The following is a 14,072-nucleotide window of genomic DNA, read 5'->3' on the forward strand; positions in this document are numbered from 1 at the left end:
CACAAATAGGGAGAGGAAGAGGATTATCAGTAGTGATACTACTACCACTAGGTATGGTATGCTTTTACCGTTTGTCCTTATTGTGAAAACAAGACAAAGCAAAGGCTTCTCTCCTAGATACTGACATCCCTTTTCATGGGACACCAGAGCTGTGTAATGTCACTACATCTAGAGCCACGGGACAATGTGTGCCCCACATGGTTTCCTTCACATGATATTGCTTAAGGCTTCAATGACTTAACATATACAACGTGGCAGAGAAGCTTCCTGTCCGCACGCTACAGAAGTCCTGCCCTGGCGATTATCAGCTTAATGACTCAGAAGTCACGAGCGACCCTCAGCTGCCCATATGGGAGCCTCGTGTGGCCAGGAAGACTCTCACCCTTCCATGATAATAAAAATTCATTCTGATTTTTTTTCCCAACAGAAAGGGAAGAAAACATTACTTTTAGGATAATTTTAGTTGAGCCTGGTGACTTGTACCTGTAATCCCAGCTACTCAGAAGGCTGAGATCACTTGAGGTCAGAAGTTTGAGACTAACCTGGGCAACATAGCAAGATCCCATCTATAAAAATAAAGTTAAAAATATATATATAATGTTAATTTTAACTGAATTCTTTTATAAATAACTAGTATCTTAAACTAGTTCTTATTAACATTAAAAATAATTAACATTCTATAAAAGTCCTTTGTACCTTAAAGGAATTTAGTAGAATCACCCTGGTCACGGTACTTTAAAAAAGTATCCACAAGAGGACAATGGCCTGGCTTCCCAAAGGCCTCATGAAGTGACACTGCAGCACCTGTATTGAGTACCTGGTCTTCCCTTTAGCCTTAGAAGCCCTGCAAGCTGGCAAGGCGCGCCTGTAATCCCAGCACTTTGGGAGGCTGAGGCAGGAGGAACTCTTGAAGCCAGGTGTTTAAGAGCAGCCTGGACAGCACAGTGAAACCCCCCTCTACTATTTAAAAAAAAAAAAAAAATCAGACAGGCATGGTGGCACGTGCTTGTGCCAGCTACCCAGGAGGCTGAGGCAGGAGGATCACTTGAGCCCAAGAGGTGGAGGCTACAGTGAGCCATGATCGCACCACTGCATTCCAGCCTGGGCAACAGAGTGTGACCCTGTCTCAAAAAGGAAAGAAAATGAAACCCTGCAGCAAACTGAGGAAAATCACATAAGGGGAGGAACCAGAATTCCACAAAAGAGGATAACTGCCCCCAAAGACGGGAACACTTGCCTCGGTCTGCACAGCACACATCCCTTTGGTAGACAGCTCCAGGCGGGAAGCTGATGGTAGTCACCTGATGAGTGTGGAATTGAGGACATCAGGAAGTGATCCTGAGCTCAGATGTTCAGTCACTCCATATTTTGGGGGTGACAATTGTGTACGAGGCAGCAGGCACTGGAGAAACAAGTGATTTAGGCCTAGTCCCTGTCCCAGAGGCACTAATGATCTAGTTGGGATCCGTGTATCTGGATACCTATAATACTTCCTAGTAAACACAGCTGTATATACTTTCATTCAGTCAATCAACAAACATTTCTAGTGTGTCCTGGGGACAGTGAACAAGACAGATAAGGCTCTGGTGCTCTAGGAATGAACCTTCTATCAGGGGAGGCAGGAAACAGACATCAAATAAATAACTAGATGGTGATGAGTGGTGTGATGGGAATGAACGTAGTCAAAGACAGAAAGTGTGGGCAAAGACGACCGGGCTAGGGAACTCACATTTGCAGTGGACCAGAGTGACGGTGTGTTCGTCAGGACTCAGCATTGCTTTGATTACAAGGAACACAAGGCCTAAGAGGGAGGGGGATTATTTGATGATTTTACACTAAACATCCTCCAGCAATACAGCTGACTTTAGGCATGGGGACCCACACAACGTCCTTGGGCCCAGTCTCTGTCCTTCCCTTCTGCTTTGCTGGTTTCTCCTCCAAGCAGGCTCTCTCACCACAGTGCTAGGACAGGATACCAGCAGATCTGGGCTCATCCTTCCTACTTCAAGTAAAACAGAAAAGAAAGGACTTTTCTTCCCACGCGGTTTGAGCTCCAATATGAGGCCTGTTTTCTCGTTGGCTCTCTTTGGTCCCATGCTTGTGTGTAAACCAGTTACGGTACCCAGGGTGACAGGACACCCTGACGGACCTAAGGCTGAGTCATGTTGACACCAACATCAGGGAAACACAGCCAGACCCCGGAGTCTGAACGCCTGTGGTCACATCACAGTATTTAAACTCTGTGCCTCTGTTTCCCCACCTGCCAAATGGGAATGGTAGTAGCACCTGTCTCAGGGGGACCTTGAGAGGAGCTTTCCAGGTAGAGTGAATCGCAATGGGAAACAGAAGCCCCTGAGGAGCTGGGATCAGGGGCGTGGAGGGTCACGGCAGAAGATATGGAGGTGAGCTGGTCAGAAGCTGGACCGTGCAGGTGTGGATCGCGTGTTCTGGGTGGGCAGTGCCACGTTGTTTTCGGTGATTCCTCCTAGACATAGTCCCGCCAGGGCATCCACAGAACTCACAGCCGCTGGTCCCCACTGCCTGCATTTTCTCCCCCGTTTTCAGTGCTGACTCTGGTGGGCAGATTCTCTTTCCAGCTTTGTTGATATCCCTGGTCTGCTTAGAGTCGAGGCGCGCTGGTCTGGGAGTTATGCTGGTGTTATTTTGGGTGACTTTTCATGTTTCTGCTTTGATCTATTCTATGTTGATTTTTATTATTTAACACGCAGGGGAAAACCTTATTTCCCCATACATTCAAGTTTTGGGGTGGTGCCTCACTCTTGCCCCGACCAGAGTCATCCCCAGCTAATTCTGTGTTGGCAGGGCATAAAATCGGAAGCAGGTTATGTTAATATGGACCAAAGTGGTCATTGGTGACTGCATCCTATCATCATCCAGCTAGCTGTTTTAAGAGGTCCATTAGATAATTACTATTTAGGTTTTGAGAGCTAGATTCAAGTTAGTGGATTTTCATAGTAGTGTTTTTGGAGAATAATTTTTAAATAGGTAAATTGCCCATACGAAAATAATTCCTTACTTATATTTATGAATAGGTTTGTGTATCGCTGTATTACAAGCACCTATACAGTTGGATGTCTCTTTTTAATATCTGCAGATGCCAAGTACTAAAATAATTATTTCTTTTCATAAATAAAAGAAATCCACTCCAGGTATGAAGTCTGTCAGAGAAGTAGCTTGTTTGGGAAACTTACCAGTGCCCTTGGACTGATTTCCTTTTTGCCTTTGAGTTTATTCTGGAAATTGCAACATTTAGCACTTTGCAGTTTAATTTAAAAGGATTACCTATTTTCTTAAATGCTTAAGCAGGGAAGCAAGTTGCAGTTATTGATTTTTCTCTGCATGTATTCCGTGAAAGCTCCTTCCCCGGGGAACATACCTCCTGAACTGCTGGTGACAGCTCGGACCTCTGATACATAACCAAAGACCTTGCCTAATATCCTTGCAAGTGCTCCGGGAATTTTTATTAAGTAAAAGCATCATTAGAGTAGACAGGATGATGAAGTTTAATGAGCATCTTTTGTGCATGATATTGTTAGTTTTGCTCTTCCAGAATCCTCATTTCTCCCCTCCAGTGGGGCAGATCGTGAGTCTAAAATATATGGCTGTTTTGAAATCTGCCTTATATATTATAGCCTATTTTTCATATAGCTTGCTATCTGTCTTAAGCCAACTACACATTTCCTTGTGGCTGTTTATATAGATGCCATTTGCACATGCATGTTTATACTTTCTTTCTCCACTATGTTGGGAACAGAAAGCAGGTTATAATGGAGAAGAATGTGACAGACACGCGCTGCCATTCGTAAATTGCATGGAACCATCTCTTGGAGGTTTGATCTCAAAAAAAAAATCATTTCCTTTTGAATTAATGAGACTTCTCACAGGAATTAGGGTAACTGTTAATTTTTTTCTTTCTTTAGGGCTCAGCAATTTACGTGCTTAGGTTCTGTCACCAGCCCCTGATAGATGCCGGATAGGAGAAATAAGGCTATTGCCAAGTGCTTATTAATAATCTCGGCTTCACACTTTGTCCGCAGATCTATTTGTGGAGATTTTAAATTTAGGATCCTACCAGAAGATTACAGATTAGAAGCAAAATTATTTTTCTCCATTATTTTCACTGGCCATATCCTGCGATTTTAAAATTGGTTCTTTTCTTGGTCTGTATGAGGACTTGCCATGGAAACACCCAAAACAACAGTAGGGATACATATGACACGAGCAAACGACTTCAGAACAGCATATTGCACCTCTCATATACCTGGCATTCTGAAAGACAATATTTACATAGCACACAATGTGTTTCTAGCAGTGCCTGGAGTGTATAGACTACAAAAGAAGTTAAGCCTGCACTCCCTGCCCTGCAGAAAATGGTAGACTTCTTAAGAAAACAAAACCAAGATGGGAGATGAGGTAACTTAGTGCTTTAAGAGTTTGGACTTCGGAGTCATTGCCTGGGTTTATCAGAGCCTCAAGCTGCTAAGCCTCAATTTCCTCATCTGACAAATAATGATCATAATAGTAGCTTCCTCGTTGGGTTGTTGCAGCAGTGAATAATGAATGCACATTAGCTGCATTGGAAATGTCGTGCTATGATCACAGCACCCTGCTGATGTTTTGAGATAACATGCCAAGGTCAGGAGTCACTTTATGTATCAAGGACTTAGGGATGAGATCCTGATACATCCCGTAGGGCTTTGTGACAGCAGAATGGAGAAGGTGAGGAGGAAGCTGTGAAAGTCCTCAAGGCCTCAAAATACGGACAGTTGCAGAGGGGACCTAAGCAGGCATTCCTGGCAGTAATAACACAGATAAGCAGCAACAACAGAAACAAGCCAAAAGGAATGTTGGCTGTCAGGAAAGGCTTATCTCAGGCCTCAGATTGATTTAGCCCTCTTTTCATTTTTCAAAACACTTCGGTGAGCCCAGGGCAATCTGATTATCAGTTCACCCGCCAGGTAGATAATGGGCGAATACTCCCCTTTTCCAGTTCAGATGGCAGAGGTTCTGGAAAGATACAGGACTCTGAGGCTACGCAGCTAGTAAGTGACAGAATTCACACTCCATCTTTCCTGCATGCTGCCCTGCTTGCCTCAGTGCAGAGAGAGAGGACATTGGGCGAGCCAGGTCCCCCAACCGCTTGCGCTGTGGCTGCTCGGTGCCAGGCTGGGCACCCCATCCAGCAGCCAGAGGTTGCTGTTTTTCATGCATGCACCAGGAAGAGTTGTGCAGACATCCTGTGTAGGACACACTGGGAAGGGAAGTCACCTGCGTCAGGAAGACCAAGGAGGGAACCATTATAATAACTGAATGGCCATGTGACATGGGCCTGATTAGGAGAAAAAAGGAATGGATGATGGAAATAAGAATAAACGAGGTGCCATAAAACAGCTAGTTAATGAGTTATGGATCTTTAGAGGAGCTGATGAAAGCTGTGGTCCCTTTCTGCTGAGATACACACATACAACTTTAGAGTTTCAGACACTTCTGGGGTCCTAGGCTAAGAACGTCTACTGTAGAAGAAACTAAACTTCTATCAGACCCGATTAGTATGGTGACCAAAAAAGAGAGAATGTCAAAATGACTTCAGCATCTGCTCCTGAAGTTCTAGAGACATGGAGGGACAGACCTGTGGAAGGTGGGGTGAGGGACTCTTCCCTGCCTTTTGGGGTTTGATAGCCAAATTGTCCCAGTGGGCTGAAGAGGATGACGACTTGGAGAGCGGCTGCTCAGAAACAATCATGAAAGTTATAAAATTAGATGGGAAGAAGACACAAAGACACACAAGGACCATTGAGGTGTCCAGAGAGAAAACAAGAATCAGGGTGACATCCTAGAGCCAAGGGAGAACATTTTGAAGAATGAGTGGCTTGGCGGAGGGCATTGTGGGGGAGGGGGGCGGTCTTCCTTGCTGCTGCAGCAAAGGGATGTGAGACCCTTGGATCTGACGTAAGACTCAGTTTTTTCAAAAATGAAGATGCCCGCATTAAATAAAATCCATGTATCAGCCAGGCGCAGTGGCTTACGCCTGTGATCCCAGCACTTTGGGAGGCCGAGGTGAGAGGGTTGCTTGAGCCCAAGTTCAAAACTAGCCTAGCAACATAGTGAGACCCCCATCTCTACAATAAGATTTTAAAGTAAGCCGGGCATGAGGGTCTGCACCTGTAGTCCCAGCTACTTGGGAGGGTGAGGCAGGAATCCCTTAAGGCCAGAGGTCAGTGCTGCAGTGAGCTGTGATCATGCCACTGCATTCCTGGGTGACAGATCCATACCCTGTCTCAGGAAGAAAAAAAAAAAAAATCCACGTGTCGTGTGATAGAAAATCACGCATAATACATACTGCTTACAAAAAGAAAATGTTGCAAAAGTTATTCTGAGTACAGTAGACTGGAATTTTCTGCTGTACAATCTTAGCCATCCATACATGGCAGTGGTCAGTTGCAAGGAGCTTGAAGCGGCCTGTCTGCAGGCTGTTTTCACAGCACACCGGCGAGGCCACCAGCCTGCCAACCCAGGCAGTCTCCAGGATCATTTCCCAGTGATCCTTCTACAGGTGGGCTTCAGCAGGGTTCCTGGGGTGGCTGCTTAGGGCAGGGCCCACTCCCGCGTTGGTGTTGGGGCTTCACAGTGAGATATAGAGCCCCTGTGAGCCTAGCTGTCTGGTTCACTCATCTCCCACCACTGAGAGCATTGCAGGCATCTCATCTTTGAAACCATTTTCAGCAACAGAAGCCTATTCATCAGACTCTCAAGAGCAATTGATCCTCTCGTGTCACTTCAGAGTGCTCTTTCTCGGTTTTTCCCACATCTTAATTGTCTCCCAGTTCTCTTCTCCAAATCCTGGGTTTCAGGGGAGAGAAGATGTTCTAGGGCTCCATGCCAAAGGGTTTCCTCCAGTTCCTGGGCTGAGCATTTTACCCACCAGCCACTGCAGCCCCATGGGTGACCTTGGGCCAGGCTCCCTTTATCACTTTCCAGCTGGCATAGCTGAGTGGCAGTGGCAGTGCCCGCCGAAGCTTTCCCAGAAAGATCTGCACCAAAGTGCAGATTCTGGGCAGCACGAGGGCGTGGCAGCAGCCTGCAAGAGATGGAAGGAGCTGGCCCTGGTAGCCTGCGTCAAAGAAGCTTCCTGAGAGGTTAGAGGCAGCAGCTATCATTGTGAAATGCCTACTGTGTGCCCAACAAACAAGAGCATTTCCCTAATTTAATCTTCTCCCAAACCCTCCATGGTAGCTGGGAATCTTCATCTTCCTTTTGCAGATGGAGACATCAGACTGTTGGAGGTGAGCGAGGTTCCCCAGGGCACACGTCATTCAGGACCAAGCAGGGTGCGGAAGGCAGAGGTGATTGTCAATCTCAGAGACTGTTCTCCAGGAATCCCCAGTGCAGGGTGCACTGGGCTCCTGTAGGGCCAGACAGGTGCCACGTGAGCAGAGAGCTGCGGTGGCCCCGAGGGTACACGCCGTCTCGGAGGGGACAGTGTTGCCAGGGTCTGAGGGATGGTTGGGGTTTCCCAGGTGTAGGAGATGGAGAAGCTGTGTTCACCAAAGCCCTGGGGGAAAAATACAAGTTACGAGAGGTCGGGACAAACGTTTTTCACCAACGCTGGCACTTCCCCGCATGGCGCTGTGTGGTCTGGCACTGTCTTTCCTCTCAGGAACTGCAAGGAATAGGATGTCTTTCAATGGCACTGGCTGCTCTGTCCTCTGTAGTCAGTCACTGCTACAAATTCAATCCAGGTACATGCAAAACACAAGCCACAGTGTTAGCTTCAGAGGGTGGGGCAGCAGGGACCAGCCAGTTCATACTAGCAAGGGGACAATTTGCAAACCTGTTTTCACTTCCTCTCATAAAAACTACACCCATTTTTCCTTTGGGACACACCTTGCCTCTCTGAATCTTGGTTCTTTCATTTTTCCATCTTTCTAATTTACCCCAGAAATTCATTTTTCCTATTGAAATTAAGCAGAATCCTCATGGACGGGCCACCCTGTGAGGACCAGAGAGGCTCAGCTACTATGTGAGTTCTCTACTGCTGCTCTAACAGATTACCAAAAACTTAGTAGTTGAAAACAAAACGAATGATTACCTGGTAGTTCTGGAGGTCAGAAGTCTGAAACCAGTGTTGCTACGTTGCATCTTTCAGATTCTAGGGAAGAGGTTTCCTTGCTTTTCTGGCTTACACAGACCACCTGTGTTCCTTGGTTCATAGCCCTTTCCCCCATCTTCAGAGGCTGCAGTGTAACATCTTCAAATCTCTTTCAGTCTGACCCCCTGTTTTTATTTTTGATTGATTGTTAAGGTCTTGCCCTATGGCCAGGCTGGATTGCAGTGGGGTGATCATGGCTCACTGTAGCCTGAAACTCCCAAGCTCAAGCAATGCTCCCAACACAGTCTCCCAAGTAAGTAGCCGGGACTACAGGTGAGCTCCACCACACCTGGCTAATTTTTTTTTTGCACTCTTTGTAGAGATGGGGTCTCCCTATGTTGCCCAGGCTGGTCGCAAACTCCTGGCTTCAAGCAATCCTCCCACCTTGGCCTCCTAAAGCGCTGGGATTACAGATGTGTACCCCTGCACCTGGCCCCTCCTGCTGCTTTCTTATAAGGGCCCTTTTGATGACACTGAGCCCACAGGATCATCCAGGATTCTCTTCCCAGCTCAAGGTTCTTAACTAAGTCATGCCTGCAGAGTCCCCACTGCCATGGAAAGTAACAGTCACAGGTTTCAGGGATCAGATGTGGCCACCTTTGGGAGCTGTGATTCTGTCTACCACACTTACTTGCCCAATTGAGGCCCCGTGGCTCGTAACTGGCAGAGCCAGGAATGCAACACCAGACTGTGGAGTTTGTTGTGACTACACCGCCACTGCCGTAGCCACATCCCCGTGAAAATGGCCACTTATGGCCGCTTAGCAAAACGCCAGCGCTCCTCTGCCCACACAGCTGGAGGAGGTAAAAGGATCGTGCAGCGGACAGCAGCGTCATCCAGCCCTGCCGATGACTCACTGAGGAAGTGGGCCATGCATTTAGCTCTGTCTTAGTTGCTTGCTTCAAAGAGGATTAAAACCTTTGTTCCAGCGGTGTTTGGGGATTTAGCGTTGATAGAAAATACCGTGTTATTTTGCAGGGGAAACAGCCCTAAAGAAGGAAGGTAATCATATAATTATTTTGATTTAATCACTCTTGACTGTAACCCCACGTCTGTCCTACTTTTCAGCAAGCACTCGCTGGCTGCTTCCAGTAGGTTTGCCATGGTGCTTACCGAACCAGCCTGCAATGAAGACAAACGACATCTCTAGCTTCCAGATAAAGAAACTGAGGCATGGAGAGGGAGGCGAACATTGGTAATCATTTGCCCAGAGTCAACAGCTAATAAATGTAAAAAGCAGGATTTGAACAGCAAGTTCAGGGCCGCCGGCTCCCACCTGGCCCTTTGTAGTGACTTGCTCTGCAGCTCCAGGACGTTCAGACCCACACTGGGATCTGAATGTAAAAAGGCAGAGACTGAAACACGAACATTCCAGTTCACTCCGAAAAAGGAGAAGAGCTCTGCAGCTTTTGCAACCCCTTCTGAAATTGCTTGCCTGGATTCCCGTCGTCAGGGCCCAGCTGAACACCCACCCCTTCTGGGAAGCCCCCACACCCACCTCAGCCCTTCCCTCATTCAAGACATGACACGAAGAAGGGCCTTGTCAATTCCTTTCAATTCCTACTGCTCCTCTCCCTCTGCTAACCTCTTATCATTGCCAAGACCCTTTCCTTACACTCAAGTATTGCTAGGTTTCCATGGGCATGAACTGTGGAGTCATCTGTCGACTTTTAGAATCCTTACGGTTTAGAGGCCAGGTGCGTGGCTCACGCCTGTAATCCCAGGACTTTGGGAGGTCAAGGTGGGTGGATCATTTGAGGTCAGGAGTTCGAGACCAGCCTGGCCAATGTAGCAAAACCCCATATCTTCTAAAAATACAAAAATTAGGCAGGCATGGTGGCAAACGCTTGCAATTCCAGCTGCTTAGGAGGCTGAGGCACGAGAATCACTTGAACTCAGGAGGCAGAAGCTGCAGTGAACTGAAATAGTGCCACTGCACTCCAGCCTGGGTGACAGAGCAAGACTCCATCTGAAGAAAAAAAAAAAGAATCTTTAAAGTTTGAAACTATCTTTGAATAAGAATATACATACATATTTTTTTGCTCTGTGCAGATAAGGGGTTGGGAAAGAGGGAAGATCTCTGAGGCTATAAGGAAGCTGTGTGTATCGCTGAAGCTGGGACAGGGCTACTGTCTCCATTACACGTGCAAAAAGACCTCTAAATTCCTACAGATGTGGAAAACCAATTTCCAGGCTCTCATGTTCTGTCTAGTACATATGGAACCTTCTTGATGCATAAGAATGGCCTCCCCTTTTCCTGGAGAGCAACCCCAGCACCTGGCTGGATGTGTACACCCTGGCTCGTAGGTCTGTCTCTGGCCAGCTCTGAACCCTGCGTTCTGTACTCCGTGAGAGTGACTGTCGATGGAACCTGCTTGTACCGCCTCCAAGGTGACACTTGGAAGACTGGAATAGAATACAGCATGGCCTCTCAAAACCATAGTGTCCAGCTTTCCTGGATCACAAAATCAGTTAGGCAGTTCCATCTGCCAGCCCTTCCCCTCTGCCTGTCAGCCATGGTGCAGATGTCATCCAGAACACTAGTATTGGAGGCCAGGCACAGTGGCTCATCCCTGTAATCCACTTTGGGAGGCCAAGGCAGGAGGATTGCTTGGGGCCAGGAGTTTAAGACCAGCCTGGGCAACAAAGTGAGACCCCATGTCTATGAAAATAATTTTTTTTTGGCGGGGCATCGTGACTCAAGGCCTGCAATCCCAGCACTTTGAGACGCCAAGGTGGGTGGATCACTGTAAGTCAAGAGTTCAAGACCAGCCTGGCCAACATGGTAAAACCCCATCGCTACTAAAAAATGCGAAATCAGCTGGGCGTGGTGGTGCATGCCTGTAAGCCCAGTTACTCAGGAGGCTGAGGCAGGAGAATCGCTTGAACCTGGAAGGCGGAGGTTGCAGTGAGCCAAGATCACACCACTGCACTCCAGCCTGGGCAACAGAACGGGACTCAGTCTTAAAAAATATATATATATTTTTATATATATATATATAGATTTTTTTTTTTTTTAATTAGCTAGGCATGGTGGCATATATGTGTAGTCCAGCTACTCAGGAATTCTGAGGCGTGAGATCACTTGAACCCAGAAGTTTGAGGCTGCAGTGAGCTATGATCGTACCACTTGCCCTCCAGCCTGGGGAACAGAGTGACAGAGTGAGACACTCAAAAAAAAAAAAAAAAGGCAGACGCCAGTATATGCTAAACAGCCCAAGACGCCGGCATCCAGAGTGTGTGTATATTCCTCGTGTGGATACTGGAGCTGGGGCCACCTGGTACAGGGACGTCAGGCTCTGTGCCAAACCCCATTCATAGCGACTACAGGCTGTGGAGCTGGGTATGCCCTTGCTGTAGAGGACCTGAGACACCCGCCAGGCTCTCTTGGAGACACAGTTATATCAATAAAAGGAGATAAGTTTGAGCTGTATTTATTTTAGGGTGGCTTTTAATTTGTTTTAATCAGAATTACTCATAAATTATCGATTAATTACCTTCTACTGTTCAGTTAAATCCTCTCAGCCACAGAGGCAGCTTCGCTGTGCAGTGAATGCCATCCACCGTAATTATAGGGCACTATGTCAGCATTTAATCCGCGGCACTTATTAATGTGGCATTGATGTGTGTTAGCCCGCCCCACGCTATCTATCATGGGTGAGCAGCCAGCACAGATTCGGACACCATTGCTCTCTGTCCCATTAGCCAGCCCCTGGGCTTTCGAGCCAAGCATCATGCTCACTTTTCACTAAATAGACACTCTGTCTCGTCCATTCAATTCCATTTTTATCATTGTCGACTTAAACACTCATAAGCTTTTGAACTTCAGTCCAGAACGGCTGAGCAGGGCCTGACCAGTTCTCCCAGTGAGTGTGAAATCCCAAGAGACTGGTCCGTGATCGGACGTCATGGCATGGCGTGCATGTATAAGAGAATTTTATATTCAACACAGCATATGACCTAGAGAACACAGAAGTGATCTTTTGGTTTCCTTTGGCTTACTATTTCTGGAGATTCTTCTATTCCTGAAAGCTCTTCCAATGAAAGCTATGTTGTGTTGGCAAAATAGATCTGATGGTGTCCTTTCTCTGTCTTTGCAGCCTCTATGGCAGACACATGCAGGCCAACCCAGAACCACCAAAGAAGAATAATGACAAATCGAAGAAGATCAGCCGGAAACCCCTGGCAGCCAAGAACAGATAAGGAAGGAGTTGGCATCGGCTGGCCTTCCAGCACCTTCTCTCTCCAACACTTCATTCTCTCTTGTTCTCTCAAATAAACACAATGCGTGTGTGGCCTTTTTTATTTTTCTTTTCACTCTGTAATGTTTCCCACCTTACCTTTTAGATTCTTTTGGTAGGTGGGAGATTGTTGTAAGTTCTTTAAACCATTTCCATTTGTTTCTTTAAAATTACGAAAAGCAGGGAACAAAGCTCTTATTCAACTGCAAATTCCATAGTGGGCTCAGGCTTTTGTTGAATAGACATCACAAGGTTGCTTATTATCAAAAGAATAATTAAAATCATGTAACCATTTAAATGTCACTGTTAACACTTTTCACTCTTTCTGTTGATTCACACAACTCATTATTTTGCTTTATTAAAAATCTTCGCCACCGAGATATGTTAATTTAACTTACAAATGATTTTAATAAAATCTTGAGTGAGTTTGTATCACGTTACTTGTTGACCCAGAATAAAAGAACAGTCTGATCTTGGGGTATAACACATTTTCATTTACTTTTCTCCCCCAAAATCATCTTATCCAATTTTATTGGTTATACATGATAAACTTTTCATGAAAGAAATGCAAAATTAAATCACAGTTCGTTTCTTCTCACATTAATTTGTCAAGTTTTTTTTTTTTCTTTGAAGACTTTCTAAATTAGGAAGCAGAAAAACAAATCTCTAGGAGATTCTGCCAAAGGATTTTGGAAAGTAGCATTCCTTCGCCGAAGAAATGGTGATTTCTGCCAGGGGCTGGTAGACAAGAACTGTGAAAGGGAGAGAGAAAAAACCTCAACTATGTTTTTTGTCACGGCAGAAAATCTGCTCACATCAAAGCATTCTTCTAAGCGACTTCGATGCCAAGGAAGTTGTGTAAATGTGCACACGCTATACCACACCCAGGGTGGAAACCACAGTTGCAGAGTCATTGATCAATCAATTGTTTAACATCTGTGAGGCAGCTTTCCTTCTTCTCAACAGGGAAACCTATGACAATGAAAATAAATGCAAGCTCAGGTTTTGTGCTCACTGAAAGGGCTGCCAACCCCAGAAGGCCTCCCAAAAAAAAAAAAAAAGTATGAAGATGCACCGTCTTTTCAAATGGCCTGGGAGAGGGGGCCTACCCTTCTCTGCTGTGTCCTTTCAACTTCCCAGTTGAGCTCCCAAGACCAGGACGCACTGGGGCGTAGAAAAATCCAAAATCAAAATCAAGCAACAAGTTCTGAGTTAATTAGGAAACAGACTTTGCATTTCAATCAGAGAGGCCAGAGAGCAAGGTCGAAACTTCTAGCTTCTAGACAACTTTCCTGATAGAACATTTAACTGTGGGAAGAGGCCTCCCCAGGTCCCATCTATCCCTGTTTAGGGATAGAGTTGATAACATTTTTGTAGGTGGCATGTTTGCCTCTACCTGAATTTTTTGAATTGATTTTTGAGCTTTTGAGATTCCAGGAGGGAGGACAAGGCCTCTGCTCTTGTGGATAGGAAAGGCTTAACCTAAAATTAAACCAGCAACGAAGCATTAGTAAAAATCTAACAATATGAAGGGCTCTTATGAGTGATTTTTTTCAAAAGATGAAAACTCCAGAAACGCACGGGAATGAAATACCTCCCAGAAACATGAAGCAATCATCGAAGACTCACTGGTAATATTTTTTAAAAGTATACAAATCAAA

At 45.9% G+C, this 14,072-nt stretch overlaps 1 protein-coding gene across 2 annotated transcripts in view; it reads left to right on the top strand.

Annotated features, from left to right (window-relative positions):
- The window catches only part of LOC105488214 (Ras suppressor protein 1), a 232,657-nt gene extending 220,026 nt beyond the window's left edge, over nt 1–12,631 (top strand). For both annotated transcript variants that reach the window (XM_071070431.1, XM_071070430.1), the window contains one exon: nt 12,271–12,631. In XM_071070431.1, the coding sequence (XP_070926532.1) occupies nt 12,271–12,373 (103 nt within the window). In that variant the 3' untranslated portion in view covers nt 12,374–12,631. The remainder of the gene's footprint in view (nt 1–12,270) is intronic.
- The last annotated feature ends 1,441 nt before the right edge of the window (nt 12,632–14,072 follow it).

This window comes from Macaca nemestrina, chromosome 9 (genome assembly GCF_043159975.1).
Source record: "Macaca nemestrina isolate mMacNem1 chromosome 9, mMacNem.hap1, whole genome shotgun sequence".
NCBI classification, from domain to species: domain Eukaryota; kingdom Metazoa; phylum Chordata; class Mammalia; order Primates; family Cercopithecidae; genus Macaca; species Macaca nemestrina.